The 17774-nt window shown below is 39.0% G+C and overlaps 1 protein-coding gene across 1 annotated transcript in view; it reads left to right on the plus strand.

Moving 5' to 3' along the window:
- Positions 1 to 2494: 2494 nt before the first annotated feature.
- The window catches only part of LOC117830531 (growth factor receptor-bound protein 7-like), a 19697-nt gene continuing 4417 nt past the window's right edge, over positions 2495 to 17774 (plus strand). The window contains exons 1-4 of the mRNA XM_034708680.1: positions 2495 to 2681; positions 10720 to 10894; positions 13227 to 13356; positions 17686 to 17772. Coding sequence (XP_034564571.1) covers positions 10725 to 10894; positions 13227 to 13356; positions 17686 to 17772 — 387 coding nt within the window. The 5' untranslated portion in view covers positions 2495 to 2681; positions 10720 to 10724. The remainder of the gene's footprint in view (positions 2682 to 10719; positions 10895 to 13226; positions 13357 to 17685; positions 17773 to 17774) is intronic.

Raw genomic sequence — 17774 nt, forward strand, 5'->3', positions numbered from 1 at the left:
GAGAGGGAGAGGGAGAGAGAGAGGGAGAGAGAGAGGGAGAGAGAGAGAGGGAGAGAGAGAGGGAGAGAGAGAGGGAGAGAGAGAGAGGGAGAGAGAGAGGGAGAGAGAGAGGGAGAGAGGGAGAGAGAGAGAGAGAGAGAGAGAGAGAGAGAGAGAGAGAGACTTTCTGTCAATTAGGTTTACAAGCACGCCTGTTCTGTGGCGTTCTGACCAAAGGTTTACAAATGAAACTATAACGATTTTAAAAATCCGATAAATATAAAATATTAATAATTAGATAAAATATTTAAGCTGAAAAGTAAAAATCTAGTGTCATAACAAAGAAACAAAAAATATAAATAAGCAGGAAAGTGTTTTTGTTTGTGGGTTTATGCCTCCTTTCTCTCTTTCCTATCTTTCTCTGTCCAACTTTTTCTCTCTATCTCTCCCCCTCTTTCCTTTCTTCCCTCTCTTTTGTCTCTTACTTTTTCTTTCTCCTTCCATCTCCCTCTTGCTCTCTTTTCTATCTCTCTCCCCTCATTCTTTTTTATTTCTCCCTTTTTTTATCTGTCTCCCTTTCCCTTTTTTCTTTCTCCCTCCATTTCCCTCTTTTTTCCTATCCCTCCCTCATTATTTTCTTTCTCTCTTTGTCTTCCTTTCTCTCCCTTTTTTCTTTCTTTCACTGCCCCCTCTTTCTCTCTTCCTTTTCTTTATTTCTCTATCTCCTTTTTCTCTCTCTTTTCTCTCTCTTTTGTATCTCTCTTTCTTTCTATTCTCTCTCTCCCTTTTTCTCTCTCTTTTGTATCTCTCTCTATCTTTTTCTCCATCTCCCTCTTTCTCTCTCTCTCTGTTTCCCTTTCCATGTCTTTCTTTGTATGTTTCTTTTCTTTCTCCACCCTTTTTTCTCCCTTCTCTCTTCCTCTCTGTCTGACTCTCTTCTTTCCTTTGTATTCCTTCTATCCTGTGTTATTCAGATAAAAACCAGCAGGTGGAGATAAAGAGCCATCTTTCTCCTGCAGAGATATTTAGAAAGGAGGCGTTCATGCTGACATGAGTTCATCCTGCAGACAAAGATATAAAATTATTTTAAATTAAGGCCAAGACATTTTTAAAAACAGGAATATAATCATGCATCATATTAATTAATCTAACTTTAGTGTTTTAAATCAATTCTGTTGTGTTTTCATAAAGTAGTCTGATGTGGTGGTAGTGATGGTTTCCAAAAAGCTGATTCATTCTCACAAACATTTTCAGAGGGCTTTTTTCAATAAATAATGAAGTTAAATACAAGAACTACAGGACTGTGTCATTAAAAAAAGGTTAAAAAGTGTGTCAGGATAATCTACTAAAATGCTGCTTGAAAATTGACGCCTTAGAATAAATAAAGTACACCGTGGTGAAGGGCAGATCTTTTATTTAAGCCAACATTTTAAAATGCTTTTAAAACAAAAGAACTAGCATGAGAAATATTTTTAAGGCACAGACACAAAAAGTTCTAATTATGCTGAAAGGCTTATTTCAATAAATATATATATTACACTTTAACAATGAGCACATCTTCTTGTAAACAGTGAAATTTGAGTTACTCCAGATGAGGTGGGAAGCTTCAACAAAACAAACTACATTGTCTTTCCCTCCTCTAAAAAAAGCTAACGTTAAGCAGATCTGTCCCAGAATAAATGGACAGAATATTCTAAGAGTCAGTTCTACTAAATTTCTGGGGATCATCATTGATGAATCTCTTAAATACAAATGTCATATTGAAGAACTTATAAAAAAAAGCTCATTCCAATCCACCTGCCTCTGCACACACATGCCACCAGGAATAAAAATCGAATTACTGGAGAAAAAAAACGTAAGTTAAAATGTTCCAGCAGGGCCACAGATATGGACTGAGCTCGACAATGGGTTAAAAATGTCACATTCCATCTCCATCTTCAAGAAAAAGCTAAAACTACTACTTCTGGAAATGTATGATTAATGTACTGACCATATCAATGCACACACTAATGTATGTATGTAACCACAATATTGGGATTGTCTGTTGTGTGTTTGTTATATGTCTGTTAGTATGTTGTTGTTGTTGTTGTATCTTGTCTGTTGCCACTTTATTTGTGGGAAATTGGGGCCCCTATTAAAAGCTTTAAATATCTTCCTTGGGATCACCCCTTTCCACACATTGACCATTTTGAAATGTTTACTGAATATATATAGATGTATATTTGTTATGATGTGTGTGAATAAATTAAACTAAACTAAACCAAACTAAACTAACTGTAATAGTGCATGAATATTTATTACTGAATTTATATTTTAGTACATTATCTAGATGATTTATAATATTTAAGATAACAGGTCTTCAGCAAAATATTTGATTCAGTTAATTTATGTTTTTCAGTAATTAAAAAAACTCCCAAGAGAGTAGAAATGAACCAGGAAGCTGTTTTCAAACATTTAAACACACTACACTTCATGAAACCTGCAAACAGCAGCCTCAGAGAGTAAAGGGGGCGTGTCTTAACCACACACCTGACGGTCTGGCTCCGCCCCCTCCCGCGCTCCTCACAGATAACGCTGCCTGAACTTAACACTGGTACTACACCTTGTTTTGTTTGGAATAACTCAAAGTTCAGCATCACATCTTTGGATTAACACCATGGCTGACAGCTGAAACCTGCCGACTCCCCACACACAGTTCTCAGGTAGGTTCTGAGGTACCTTCAGTGCTAACATGCTAGTCCTAACCAGAGACTGTATGAGGTCCCAACAGGTGCAGGCTGGGTTTACCCGCGAATTTAAAGCTTGTGTAAAAACACTGACTCAGCCGAAGTGTGCCGAATTTATTTTTGTGTATAGATTTGACTTCCTGAAAGTTTTCAGAGTCCACTTCACTGTATTGAGGACGCAGGAGGTATTTCCTTCAGTTTGTGTATGAGGTTTGGCGCGCTGCCTACACCTGTGTTTAGATTAGCTTAGATTTAAGCCTCAGAAAACTACAGGTAGTCACTCTGTAGAGCTGGGTGTTACTACATTCTGTCCACATATACAAGAGACAACATGTGCCTGAGGAATAACAGTAATTTAACATTTCTAACACAAAGATTTAAAGCATTAGGACTTGTTGGATTGTATTCCCTCACACCAGGAGGCTGTTACTCAGAGGGCAAACTGCACACAGGGTCAGTGTTAATCACTGTGAAGTGCTGCTGCTCTGATAACAAGTGTTTGTTTCCTCCAACGTTTACTTTATAATGTATCACATGCTCCATGCACACACCAGCATTATATATTTGACCTGCTTTGTTATGAGGAAGCTGTTTCCTGCAGAGTCTCATTTCTTTCAGTTTTGTTTGTTTATTAATTAATATGCAACATATCGGCACATTTTCGTAGCTTTATGTAACTATGCACTTAAAAAAAACTCTGCTTTTCACCATTTGTCTAACAAAAAAATTACATTTAAACAAAATATATTGATCTAAGATGTAAATATAGTGTCATTGTTTGCTAAAAAGATCATTTGGTTCTTTAAAAATACAAAAAAAGAGTAGAAATTGTTCTTAATCTATTGTAGCAGAATAGGATTTCTGATTGTAGTTGTAATAAAATAGTATTTTTAAATTGTCTTAATGTTAATACAAAAGTAAGCTTGTATTCATTTTGCTGATAATCCCCTAAAAGTCCTTTAAAGCTCCAGTGAGGAGTTTTTAGCTTGTTGTGAAACATTCTGAAGTTGATACTGATGCATCTTCATGACCTACAAAAGCAAACGAGAGTATCAGGAACAACACTGATTACTTCTTTATGCTAGTTTTAAAAGCCTGAAACCGAAACCTCTGACAGGGGGTAGGTGTCAAACCAGACGATTGACAGAACCTTAAAGAAACAGAAAGCAATCACACAGAGTGATACATCTAAAAAGCAGGATGAGGTTTTAATGTCAGAAAAAGCCAAAATCAGCAAATAAATGAGATTTCCATCTTTGAACACAGGGGGCGCCAATGTCAAAACTGAGTGAAAATTACTCACAGTAGCTTTAATTCTGTAAAAGTTTACATATCAGCCTCTCAAATGTGATATTCCAGATCCCTGAGAAACAAAAACTACTACTAAATTAAAGTATGTGTTTTCTTTGTTTTCTGATTTATTTTTTGTCATTATCTGAATCATAAATCGGAAAAAGATGCTTTAATAACAGAAATAATCATTAATTTCAGGCCTGCTTGTAAACACGGTTAACATTAAAGCTCCTGTGAGTTTTCATGTGGTTATGAAATGGCCTGAAATTCACAATACTGCCCCGTAATGACCAACAAAAGGCCACGGGGGAACGTTAGAAAAATGACGGACTGATGACGCAATATTTTGTTGATTAATTGTTGTTGCTTGTAAGGGGAGAGGGGGTAGGGGTCAAACCTGATTTACAGCCTGGTAGAGAAACACTGTTTCCCAGTGAGTGAAATATTTGATTGTTAAAGAAAGTAGGATGGCTTTTTGTGTCAGAAAAAAACCAAACTCATTTGAGATAAGAGATATATTTTTGTCCACAGGGGGCGCCAACATTTAAATGAACCACAATTCCTTACAGCAGGTTTAATCGTGCAAGAGACCACCTCATAGCTTATCAGATGTGATGTAATACATCCCTGAATCACAAAAACTACTGCTAAATTAAAATATGTGCGGTTTCTTTGTTTTCTGATTTATTTTTTGTCATTATCAGAATCATAAATCAGAAAAAGATGCTTTAATAACAGAAATAATCATTAATTTCAGGCCTGCTTGTAAACACAGTTAACATTAAAGCTCCTGTGAGTTTTCATATGGTTATGAAATGGCCTGAAATTCACAATACTGCCCCGTAATGATTTACAAAAGCCACAAAGATCGTCAGCAAAATGATGGATGATTAATATATTGTTGATTAATTGTTGATGCTTGTAACGGCCGAGAGGGGGTAGGCGTCAGACCAGATTTACAGCCTGGTAGAGAAAGTGAAATATTCAACCGTTAAAAGAAAGTAGGATGATATTTTGTGTCTGAAAAAAGCTACATTTGAGAAAAGAGATGTATTTTCGTCCACAGGGGGCGCCAAACGCAACACATACAGAGTTCCTCACAGGAGCTTTAAACTCTTGTTATTTCCGTGTCGTCTCTTTGCTTGAGTAAACATTGCAGGTTGCTTTTTGCTGCTTGTTGTTCTCAGGTGCTCTCGTACTCGTGTTATTGCAGCTCTCCTTCCTTTCTACACATGTTCACCTGTTTACACACCTTCATAAAAAACCCACAGCTGCTGAGGAGAGATTATAAACCACAATATGCTGCATGCTGGGTTTTTGTGTTTGAAACAGGTAACGTAACCCACCAGCTGCTGGAAGGAGATGTGTGTGTGTGTGTGCGTGTGCGTGTGCGTGCGTGCGTGCGTGTGTGTGTGATCAAAGCAGCGTGTGTGCTTCTGAACCTGCAGGCGGCCTCCTGTTCTCCTCGCGCTGCAGGAGCTGCGTGGCAATAACAAGACAACAAACCCGGTCTCCTGGAGACTGAGAGGAGGAAGCGTGCGAGGGTTATTTTAAAAACAGGGCAGGGTGATTGAGCTAAAATTAATATCACATGATCAATAAAAACAACTCTACAACAACAGATTATAAAACCATCTGGAAGAAGAGTCTTCAATGTCATGTGACAGGAAGATTTTAAATGCAAACAGCTTGACGCATTACATCAGAGAAAACTCTGCTTTTATAACTCGTTTGTCACAGAATCAAAAGATATCATGCTAAATCAATTTGACAATAATTTTCACTCCTGTTAGTTATTTGTTAAATCTTTAAAATTATAAAATAACCTGTAAATGCTTGGCAAACCCAAGTCCGTCTCACCTGTCATTAATGATGTAGAAAAAGCAAATAAAGCTTGAAAAACTCATAATTTTGACCTTATTTTGTCTTAAAAATGACTGAAATGTGGATTCATACGCAGCACTAAGTCTTCTGTTGTAGCTCAAGTTCAGGTATTCATGGTCCCTTCATGATAAGTCATCCAGTGTTTCTTTCAAAGCTACTTCTTTGGAGCTTGAGCCGATGTAAACAGACCGGTGGACAGAGCTAGAAAATATAAGCCTCAAAGGGTCATCAGTATGCTAATAGTTGTCACATGTTGTTACCAAGCAGCAACCTCCGGTCTAAAAATATGAGTCCAATGTGGAAGTGCTAAAAACTGCAGTTCATCGAGGATCCACTAGAGGCTGGCTCCAGAAGTGCCAGAAACCACATACACACCCATTCAAAGAAGCCGATCTTTACAGCAGAAATAAACATGTTTACAGCCTGGTTCAAAAGAGTCTTCCAATGAGAGGCACAGCTGACTTGATTGACAAGCAGGAACACTGTAGCTGTTGGCTAGGAGGCTCAAACTCCGCCTCTTTATGTCGAAATCGCTCAACAGCAGCAATATGGCTGCTGCCGCCGACTGGCCTCAAAACAGCGCTTCAGAAACAGACAGGTGACATCACGGATACTACGTCCATATTTTATACAGTCTATGATTGTTACCAGAGTCGTTGACCCAGTTCCTGAGGGTCGTTCAGGCCTTTGGTCATCTGTGGGTCATTGGGGTCACATGATCCCTGGTGTGGGTGTGGCCTTAATGGTTGGATAGAGAGTAAAAACAGCATCATGTGTTGGAGATAAGTGGTGTCTTAGTCCTTCTGTGAAGGGAAGGTTCTTGGTTGGATGTTGGATGTTGGATGTAGTCTCAGTGACGTCTCTGTAGAGTTGTTATAAAACCTAGAAATGAACTTCAGGTTCATCCAGAAACAGGAAACAAGGTGAAGTTGAGGCCGCGGTCTTGCTGCCAGGCAAACAGCTCCAACGCTCCCTCCTGTCAGTCACGTCAGCCACAACACCAATTACAGCCAATTATGCTAAAGTGTTAGCGCTGTTATGATTAAAACTGATGAGTCAGAAGAGAATAAAGAAAGAGTAATGGAGTAGGAACATGTGTTTGGAAGACTAAAAGATTAAACGTCATTACTTGAATTACTAGTCAGTCATACTTTTATTATTGTAAGCCCAAGCTGTAATGCAGCCTCCCGCCACTAGCTGGAGCGACTACCCGGATGTAAACAAGCACAGGTGACAGATGTAGCACGTGGCACGGCGTGGTTTGTCAGTATGTTGATCTAGTAAATGGAGATAAAGTTGTATGTGGGCTGTGTCTGGTTAAACTGACATATAACCACTCCACCAGAGACATGAGGAACCAGCACAGGCGTGTGGTGCTCGCTCTGCTAGTGTTAGTCACGCAGAATCTACATTATCGTGTACAGAACCAGGAAATGAGTCGCTTTGGATCATCGCGAGTAAAGACCCCATAATGTTTGTTTTTTAAAACCAGGCTGTAAACATGTTGTTCTATAGAAATGAGCATTTTCACATGAGGCCTTTGTTCCTGGGCTTTAGGACACTGCCTCAAGTGGACACTCGAGGAACTGCAGCTTTTATCCAGTCTGCATTAGCTTAATATTTCCTGCCTGGTATAAAATGACTGAGAAGATACATTTACTCATATTTAAAAAGCTAATCTGCTAACTATGAAAGATAAGGAGTGTGTTTATTAAACCTATACCTAAGAGTGTAGCCACACAGAGCTGCTAACGTAGCATTAGCTGGTTTAATTGACGATTTAGTGGCTACTTAGTGAGTCGAGAACTGAATTGTGGGATTAATTGATGAGAGCATCACACAATCATCACTTACACTACAAGTCTAAAGTTTGGACACACCTTCTCATTCAATGGTTTTTATTTATTTTAATTATTTCCAACATTGTAGATTAATACTGAAGACATCAACACTATGAAATAATCTGGTTTTGCCATAATCTGGATTACAACAGGAGTCAAATAGAGCTATCCATTGTGGACTAACCCTGCCTCTGAACAACACAACTGATGGTCTCAAACACATTAAGAAGGCAAGTCATTCTACAAATGAACTCTTGACAAGGCTCATGTTCATTAGAAACCATTCCAGGAGACCACTTCATGAAGCAGACTGAGAGAAACCATTCCAGGAGACCACTTCATGAAGCAGACTGAGAGAAACCATTCCAGGAGACCACTTCATGAAGCAGACTGAGAGAATACCAAGAGTGTGCAAAGCTGTCATGAAGGAAAAAGGGGGCTACTTTACAGAATCTAAAATTTAAAACATATTCTGCTTTGTTTAACACTTTTTTTAAAAATTCAATAATTCCATATTTGTTCTTTCATAGTTTTGATGTCTTCAGTATTAATCTACAGTGTTTACAATAATTAAAATAAATACAAACCCTTGAGTGAAACTTTTGACTGGTAGTGTAGCTGGAAAATATTAGAGTCTAAGTCCTTAGTGTGTTTTTTTCACCTTGGACAGATGAATGTAGATTTTAAACCAAGAAAGGTGAGTAAATCTGCAGTTTCAGTTTTACTTGAGGTGAGACTACATTCAGATTAATTGACTCCTTATCTGACGGAGTGTCCCTGAATGTTTCTTATTTATGTGTTTAATCTAAAGAAACCCTCCTCTCAGTTTATTCCTCCTGATGTGAGATCACTCCGTGTCCTCCGTGTCCTCCGTGGACTCATGGGACAAACATCCAGTCTCAGTCTGACGTGTCCATCGTTCAGTTTCAGTCTGAGTCTTTATTATCCTGGATGATGTTTTTCTCTCTGCAGGTGACTCTCCTCCGGAGCAGGTTCTTGTTTTATTGCTGCAGGGTGAGCCAAAATAAACACCCGGAGTGGCATGTACGTGACAGCAGCAGCCTCCTTCATGATGTATAACTACATCATGTTATACAAGTTCACATACAAAGATACAAGAAAACAACACGCTTTAGTCACACTGGCCTCTCTCGAAATAGACTCATCATGGCCCACAGCCAGGGGAACATACAAACCTGAGTCTCCACACGCTTCAGGCCAACACCTTCTCTCTCTGTGCGTGTGCGTGTGTGTGTGTGTGTGTGTGTGTGTGTGTGTGTTATTAATAAATATTCTTCTTCTAATTGGAACACTCGTTCATAACAAACAACAACTTAAATACTGGAGCATGAGAGCACACCAGTGTCTGTGGTATGGCATGCAAGCACCTGCTTTGTTATTGATTTAATCTGCATGAACCCTTTGACTCTTCACTCACAGCCAAACGTCTGAGTCTGAGTCTTCAGACTGTCATCAAGATTCATTTAAGGACTTTCAGTAAGATTGTTTGGTGTTCTGCTGTAAATGAAGAAGATAAATACATGGACTGTTTGAAGAGAAATGATTTTCTCTTGAACTTTTTGCAGGTTTAGTGCAGAAAAAGTATTTTTTATTTATTATTTAAAAGGACCATGCATATTATTTAACACTTCTGTAAATATGCCAGAGTTAGCCAAAAGGCTAGTTTACATCCGTAGTCCCTTGCCAGATGTTAAAAAGGCTCCTGAAAAAGATCAAGATTAAACAAAGATAAAATAAAGTCAAATAAAATCAAAGTAAGAAGGTAGAGGAGAAACCAAAACACAAACAAACAAACAAACAAACAAACAAAAAAGAGAAGAAAAGAAAAGCACAAATAGCACCATATGATTAAAAATGACTAAAAGCTACATAAGGAGATGACATGACAGTTTTTGAGAAAGTAGCCAAGGACATAAAATAGATGGAGCAAGACAATCAGGAAGCAGCAATGAAGAAATGTTAAAGAAGACACATGCAGACACAACAGGACAACATTAACAGTGCTTTACATATTTGCATCAGACAGTGAATATCAGTCAGAGCGAATATTCTGCTGTTTTTTGGTTGTGCATGTTCGGTGTTTTGCACGCACTGCAACCTGTAAATTCAAGCCAACTCACCGAGGTCTCAAACACATCGTCGAACTGAATCAACAGGAATTCATTGATTCTGTTAAAGTAAACAAGATGACTGGAACAGTGACTTGAACGTCTTTGCAGCAGGTTGCTGCGATGTCACTCAGCGCTATCCTAGTTTTGATTTGACTTCACATAGATCACCTGTGATGATGACGGATTATAAGGGACAGATTTCAAAATAAGAGTTGTGTTTTTTGGGTGTTTTTTTTACAATAATTGTATTTTATTTTTCTGAAATGTACCTACTTGTATTTTATTTATTTTACTATACTAATTTTATTTTGACTTTGTGATATTTATCAGATTTTTTATATATATGTTTTATATTATATTTTAGCAATTGTATAATAATGATTTTATTTTATGATTTTTATCTGATTTTATTTTAATGATTCTACTTTAAGGATTTTATTTTATTTTTCTGATATTTATTTTATTCTTTTTATTTTTAGATTTTAATATTTGATTTTTTTTCATTTATTTTATTTTATTTTTAACTATTTCATTTTATTTTCCTCTACCTTGTTTTAGTCTTGTATCATTTCATCTATCGCTGTTGTTTTCTGTCTCTTGAATGTCCAAAAGGTGCTACATAAATAGAGATGAGTCAGGTTGTTCTTTATTGAAACTCTGGGCTGAATGTTTCTGTGATCAGGGCGCTCCTTCACTCGGCCTCCTCTGTGTAAATAAAGGCCGGTCATAGTTTGCATGTGGATTTCCCTAAAGAGCTGCAGGTTCTCTACATCACTTCAGCTGAAACCTGAGCACAGCAGCAGCAGCAGCAGCAGCAGCAGCAGCTCATAGTCCGACCTCTGACCCCTCCGTTCCCTCCTGCAGGTATCATGATGGAGGTGGCCGGTCCCTGGATGGAAGTGTTCGAGGGCTCAGAGAGGACGGAGAAGCCTGGACGAGCGGAGACGCTGTTGGGGAGCTCCACCCTGACTCTGGCTCCCCTGGTAGCCGAGTCTCCATCTGTCCGCCGCTCCCAGCCCATCCTCATCACCTCAAACAGGTACGACCGACACACACACACACTCACACAAACACACACATTACTCACTCTAGAGTGGACATGAGTCAACAGACTCCTGGAGGAGAGAGGAGGCTGTATTGACTCACACATCACATGAGGCAGTGAGTCATGTGATGTGTGAAGTAGTGGCTGGTTTCTGTTGTGGCAGACACTCCCCGCATTGAAGACAAAGTCCCACACAGTGATTGCAGAGAGGGCTGGACTGTGTGTTCAGATACTACACGCACCGGGCAGAGCTGTGGTTCCTCTAGAGTCCTTTATTTAAACACGGCACCTTTGTTTGTTCTACCCTTAAGACAGAGGCAGCCGTGTGTTTTCATGTAACATATAACACACATGATTATCTGGACGGTCTGGCCGTGACTTAAGGCCCAATAATCCAGGACGCAGTATTTAGCTTTAAATAAGGAAGACCACGTCAAGTTTAAATAACCTGAGGAGCTCTGTTTGGAGTTTTTTATCCTTTAAATGTTGACTCATCTTTTAACTAACTGTGAAAAACAGATATAAATTCAAGTTTTAGTCAAAAAATCTGTTAATATTTATTCTTTTTGTCTGTCTGTGGCTGCTACTGATGATAAATCTGCATAACACGTCCTCACTACCTGTATAATAACAACTTTTTATACATGTGCAAAATTTGAACACACCTTTACATTTTTATACACCTTTAATTTAACTTTTTTATTTAATTTTGACTTTATTTAAAGTCATTCTCTATTTGTGCTCTGGTATTCTTGCACTACTCTTGCTGCTATGTCTGTAACAACCGAATCCCCCCCTGAGGATCAATAAAGAATATCTTATCTTAAATGATTAACTTTATAACGTTTGCTCAGTTAAAGCTCATGTAAGGAGTTTTTAGCTGGTAATGAAACAGACTGAAGTTATTACTGATGCCTCTCTGTGTCATACCAAAGCAAAAGGAAAGTAACAAAAGTGATCAGAGAGGAGATTGGTGTTTGAGTGGATGCAGAATGAGACCTCTCGTAAAATTCTCCACGTCAAAAATCCTTAATTTGAGAGATTATTTTCTAGTCTTTTCCTTTTCTAGACAGGACAGCTAGAGATAGAGATAAAGATAGAGATAGAGATAGAGATAGAGATAGAGATAGACATGGCTGCCCAGAGAGGAGCGTCTATGTGCTTACTGCTCTACAGGGGACATAGAGACAGAGATGCACTTCCTCCTCCTCTGCAGCAAGTTCTCTTTACTAAGATTCCCACTGCAGGGAAATACTACAATAGTAACAAACTTCCCAACATTAACCCCAGAAGAGTCAGCAGCTCCTCTGGCTGCTAAATATGTGTCTGCCTGTCACAGCCTGAGGGACGCACCATCCCATAATATCTGATTTTTGGTGAAGGTTTTATGAACATACCGCATCAAGTGAGGACACTGAGATATGCTGTATGGATGACACCATCGTTCATAAATGTGTATAAAATATGTCATATATATAATATGTAATGAATATAGATGTAATGTATGTGTATGAATCTTATGTGCTTTGGCAACAACATGTCTTTGTTCATGCCAATAAAGCAAATTGAATTGAGAGAGAGAGAGGATCATGTCAGGACCAAGCAGCAGCCGATGCAATATGGAAGTGTAAAAAACTGCAGTTCCTCAAGCGTCCACTTGAGGCTGGCTCTGGAAGGAACAGAAACCACAAGGAGGCTAAAGGCCGCCTCTTTACCTCACACTAGCTCAGACGAAGTTAGGTTGAGTTCAGCATTTCCAATATGGCACCCGCTGATGATCGTCTTCAAAACAGAGCTTCAGGAACAGCTGGGTGACGTCACGGAGACTACGTCCATTTATTACACAGTCTATGATCCTGACCTCTGAACAAGAGGCGCACACTCCGCCAACTGAGCCAAACTTGCACCCCATCTATGAGCTGATTGGGTTTGAAGTCGGGCTGAATTTATGCCTGATCGTGCTTTATTACAGGGGGGGCATGTAGGCCAATCACTGTCAGATCAGTTACTCTCAACAGAATCAGAATTAGAAATACTTCATTGATCTCGGAGGGGAATTCACGCTCTCACACAGTGGAAGAAGAGCCACAAGCTCAAACTACAGAGGTCTGAAAGCCTCCAGCAGCACACAGCGTGAAGTAGACGGCAGAAAAACACATTAACTATGACCACATGTGCAATTTAATGCAACTCAATACTCTGTCTCTACTTTAATGAAGCTCATACATCTTCAGTTTTTGTGTGTGCTTTATAATAATCACTGAAGTCTTGTTCTCTGACTCCTCATGCATGTGTTTTTATTCTGCTGTCTCATGAACTCGTTCAGGGTGAAAGGCAGAGAGTCCTTCTCTTCCTCCGTCCCCTCCTCCATACCCAACCCGTTTCCAGAGCTGTGCAGCCCCTCCAAGTCTCCGGTCCTCGTCGGCTCACATCCTCCAACTTCCAGTGACAAACATGTAAGTTCAGTAAGAAGCTGCTGCAGCGCTCTAAAACCACCTCTGATCACACTTTGGTTTGAAATCTTTGTCATGTGTGTCAGGCTTGAATTAGTTATCATAAAGTCTGGTTTTAAGACACCGATGTAAGTCATGGTTTGGTTTAACTTTTGCATGACCAAAATTGGAGCGTGGACCACATCTCAGCTGGACGAGATGATCTGATCCAGCTCAGAGACGTTGCAGGAGCTAAAGTGGTCTCAAAACTTTCTGCAGGAAACTTCTAAAAGGTTCAGGGTCACTGCTGGTTGGAAGAAAAATAAATAAAATACAGACATCTGAAGTCACAGATGTGAGAGAGGAGGGGAATTAAATCTGGTAGACGGTGGGGGGTCCAAGTAGAAGGATCAATACAGATGCTTGCAGAGAGGCTGGAGGAAGGAGTAATTCCTTCCTCTTCTGTTATTTCAGCCCATTAAACCTGAACAATGACTCTTAATTAGATCACTTAGTTTAACCTCAGTCCAGTCGGATCTATAATCAGAGTGAGTTTGATCAAGCTGCAGAAAAACGCACGCTACCAAAGCTTGTGTGACATGCACTGCTGCAAGAAGAGAATCCTGCAAACTCTCTTTAATAACATGCATGTTGCAGAGAGTGCTGAAGTCGTTTTGCAGCCACTCTTCCTCCTCGTCCGTCTCGTGAAGTTGACGTTCTGAGTGCTCCTTATTTCGTAGATTTCATGCACAGATCACCCGAGCTTGTCTCTGCTGCAGTCACACATTGTTGGCTCCACATCTCCGGCACAGGAGCTGGATTTACTCTGAGTAAAGAGGGGAATGTTTCCTGCACCTCCCCTGGACCGGATATTGAACAGCAAGGTTTCCACTGAGGAATTTCCCTCCCCCGGGTTGACTCTTAGTCATTATTTGTCTTGCCTGACGCCGGCACTCGTCCAACCAGTCAGGCCTCGTTGATTGACAGCCGCAGGTTTCTGGTTGGGCAGGTTTGTTTTCTTTCGCTCTGAGACGTACTGCTGGATCCAGACACCGTGTCAGACAGCAGCACGCTCTGAGAGAAACATCCTGACCGCTGGATAACCCGAGAGCACACGGCAGCATCAGGGACACAGACAGAACACAGCACGCATAGCTGCCTCTCAAACCTCTCAAACCTCTCAAACCGCCGCTGTTCTCTCTGCCAGGCGCAGAAACCAGGGTCGAGAAGAGGAGATGTTTCTTTATGAGGCAGCCCCTGACACGCAGAAGACGACATGAAACCTGTGCTGTTACCTGTTAGGGAATGTTAAGACACTGAGATTAAGAAGACGTGACATGCTTCAGTTTAAGGAGGAAGAATTAAAGTGTTGAAGCCTTTAAATGCAGAGTGATTGAGTCTACCTTTCTTAGCCTCTGAGTCTCAGATTAAACCTGCTCTGTCTGAGATTAATAAAAATATCATATTACACAACATGCCAATCCAGAATACACATGACCTTTATCACATGAAATCCCACAGACAGTCATAGAAGTGATATCCTGTTAATCTGACCGTGTTTGATACACGTTGAGAAACTCTGAGACACTTGAACACTTCTTCTTCTTCTGTGCATTTCAGAGAGAAAGAGGACTCAGCTGCTTGTTTCTCACAGGCGTAGTTAAAACAGATTAAGATTGAGCAGGTAATGTTGCACGGTGTGAGAAAAATCTGTGTAATGCATCGTTCAGTATCCTGTGTCCTGTGAATCTGCAGAGCGTGTGAATGCTGCCAGACTCTGCTCTAAAATAAGTCATCACATTAATCCTCAGGTTATCACTCAGGATGGGAGTTTAGATGTTATTGATACTGATGCCATCATTGATCAAATCTTTATTCCATTTCTAAGACCTCGAAGCACTCTTTAACCGGTGTTTCAGTTCAAACGGTGACCATGTTAACTGGCGACTTTCACCTGAATGCGTCTTTGGATGTTGTAGCGTCAGCAGCTCCTAAAAACTCTCTCATGAATGTCTTTGAGTTTTCATTAAAAAGTTATTTTTATGGGGCGCTGGTGGCCTAGTGGTCTAAGCGCCCCACATACTGAGGCTACAGTCCTCATCACAGGGGTCGCCGGTTCAATTCCCGGCCGGTCCACCATTTCCTGCATGTCCTCCCACGTTCCTTACTCCCCACATTTCCTGTCTCTCTTCAGCTGTCCTATCAAATAAAGGCAAAAAGGCCATAAATATAACTTAAAAAAAATATCTATATTTTTATGAGTCTTTTCTGTTATTATAATAAGCAAAATTTTCTTGATAATTTTCTTGAAACAAGATTATTTCTGGGAATAAATCCAGAAAAATGTGGCTTCAAATATTCTGAAGTAAAGTTTACATTTTGACCTGTAATGAGAGAAATTTAAATTTGTTGTTAGTTATTTTTACTCTGAAGTGAAATACTTCCCAAAGGAAATACTGGAGATAAAGTTAAAGTACTGATTTTAGGGGTGCTGGTGGTCTAGCGGTCTATGCGCCCCACATACAGAGGCTGCAGTCCTCGTCGCAGGGGTCGCCGGTTCAATTCCCGGCCAGTCAACCATTTCCTGCATGTCTTCCCCCACTCTCTACTCCCCACATTCCTGTCTCTCTTCAGCTGTCCTATCAAATAAAGGCAAAAAGCCCCAAAAATATAACTTAAAAAAAAAAGTACTGATTTTAAAATGCACTTGTAAAAGTTAAATCACACAATAAATCAACGTGAGTAAATGTGATGAGTTACTTTCCACTGCTGCACAGAAGTCACACAAAAAACACTTTAGAAATCAGCCCTGAATTTCACAGACGTTCAGCAGATTAGTCGATTATTTATCATTTTAAAAGTTCTAAAAACGAATGTATTTGGTCAATTTTATTACTATAACGCTATACAGTGATTTTAATGCTGTTTTATTATTTTATTTGTTTTTAACTCTTTGTTTTTTGTTATTTCTCTACTCTATTTTTTATTTTTTTCTCTCTGAGTGTTGAAAAAACCATCTTCACATTTCAGTTTACATACAATTATTCATTACAACAGATACACTGAAATCAAACCTGACTTTTATTTAGACAATAGGAACACTCTACTCCATCAAACTTCCCACTCTCCTCTCTGATAAAGAAATAAAAAACTTATAAAGAACTGAACAATCCTGACTGAATACCTCTTAGGCCACATATTGAATCAAGGAGCACAAAGAACAGCCCAACATACATTAAATAGAGTAAAGAAAAATAACTTCTGGATATTGTCTACTCTGTTTTATTGATATTTTTAGTGCCTTTATTTTCTTTTCTTTCCAGCATTGCTTTTATTGATTTTCACGACAACTTTAGACCTACATTTAAATAAATCCATACACATATCTTCACGTCTGTGTGCAATACAGAACACACACACACACACACACACACACACACACAAACACACACACACACACACACACACACACACACACACACACACACACACACACACACACACACGCAGGTGGACTATCAAATCTAAGAAATAGACTTTGCACCTGTACTTTGACACGTGATATATCTGAGTGGATTAGAATTTATTTCTTTATGATTACAATATTTAATTATGATTTTCATTTCTCCTTTACTTTTATGAGCATGTATTCTTGTACTTGTTTGTCTCTGTGTATTATTGTTTGTATGTATATTCTCTGGAGTGGACATTTTGGTTTATTTTATTTGTGTTATCTATTTCTGTCATAATGTCTGAATGTAACTATAAAGATGGAAAAAGAAAAAAAAATTGATGAGAAAAATGAATGAAAACTAAGATTAAAATAAATAAATCTAAGAAATAAACAAAGAAATAAAATAAAAATATAAATAAAGAAATACAAGTAAAACTTTTTTAATTTTATTATCATTTCCCTTTTTTTAGGTAATTATTTTAATTATTTATATTCTTATTTTTATTTTGATGCTTTAACTCGTTGTTGTTGTTGTTGTTCATTTGTCTCTCCTTCTAAATCCTTTTATTGTTATTAATATTAAGCATGTTTTGCCGAATTTATTTCTGCTTTTTCTTGTTTTAAATCTCTGTAAAGCTTTGAACTGTATTTGATTTGTATGAAAGGTGCTCTATAAATAAAGTTTGATTGAATGATTGAAAACAATCACATGTTACAGCCCTCTAAGTTTATAAAAGTACCCAACATGTGATCATTTTTAAAGAATGTAAACACGTCGGGTCAGCAGCAGAGTAATGCTGACCGAACAGTATCCTGTAAAATCTTTGTGGTGATATCTTTGTGCAGGATGTTGATCAGAGCTGTCACTGAAGTGTGTGATCTCTATCTTCCCTCCTCAGCTGATTAAGGTGTTCGGAGAGGACAGCCACAGCAGGTCGGTGTGGGTCTCTCGCAGAGCGACAGCCAGAGAGGTGTGTCACCTGCTGGT

This window comes from Notolabrus celidotus, chromosome 18 (assembly GCF_009762535.1).
Source record: "Notolabrus celidotus isolate fNotCel1 chromosome 18, fNotCel1.pri, whole genome shotgun sequence".
NCBI lineage: Eukaryota > Metazoa > Chordata > Actinopteri > Labriformes > Labridae > Notolabrus > Notolabrus celidotus.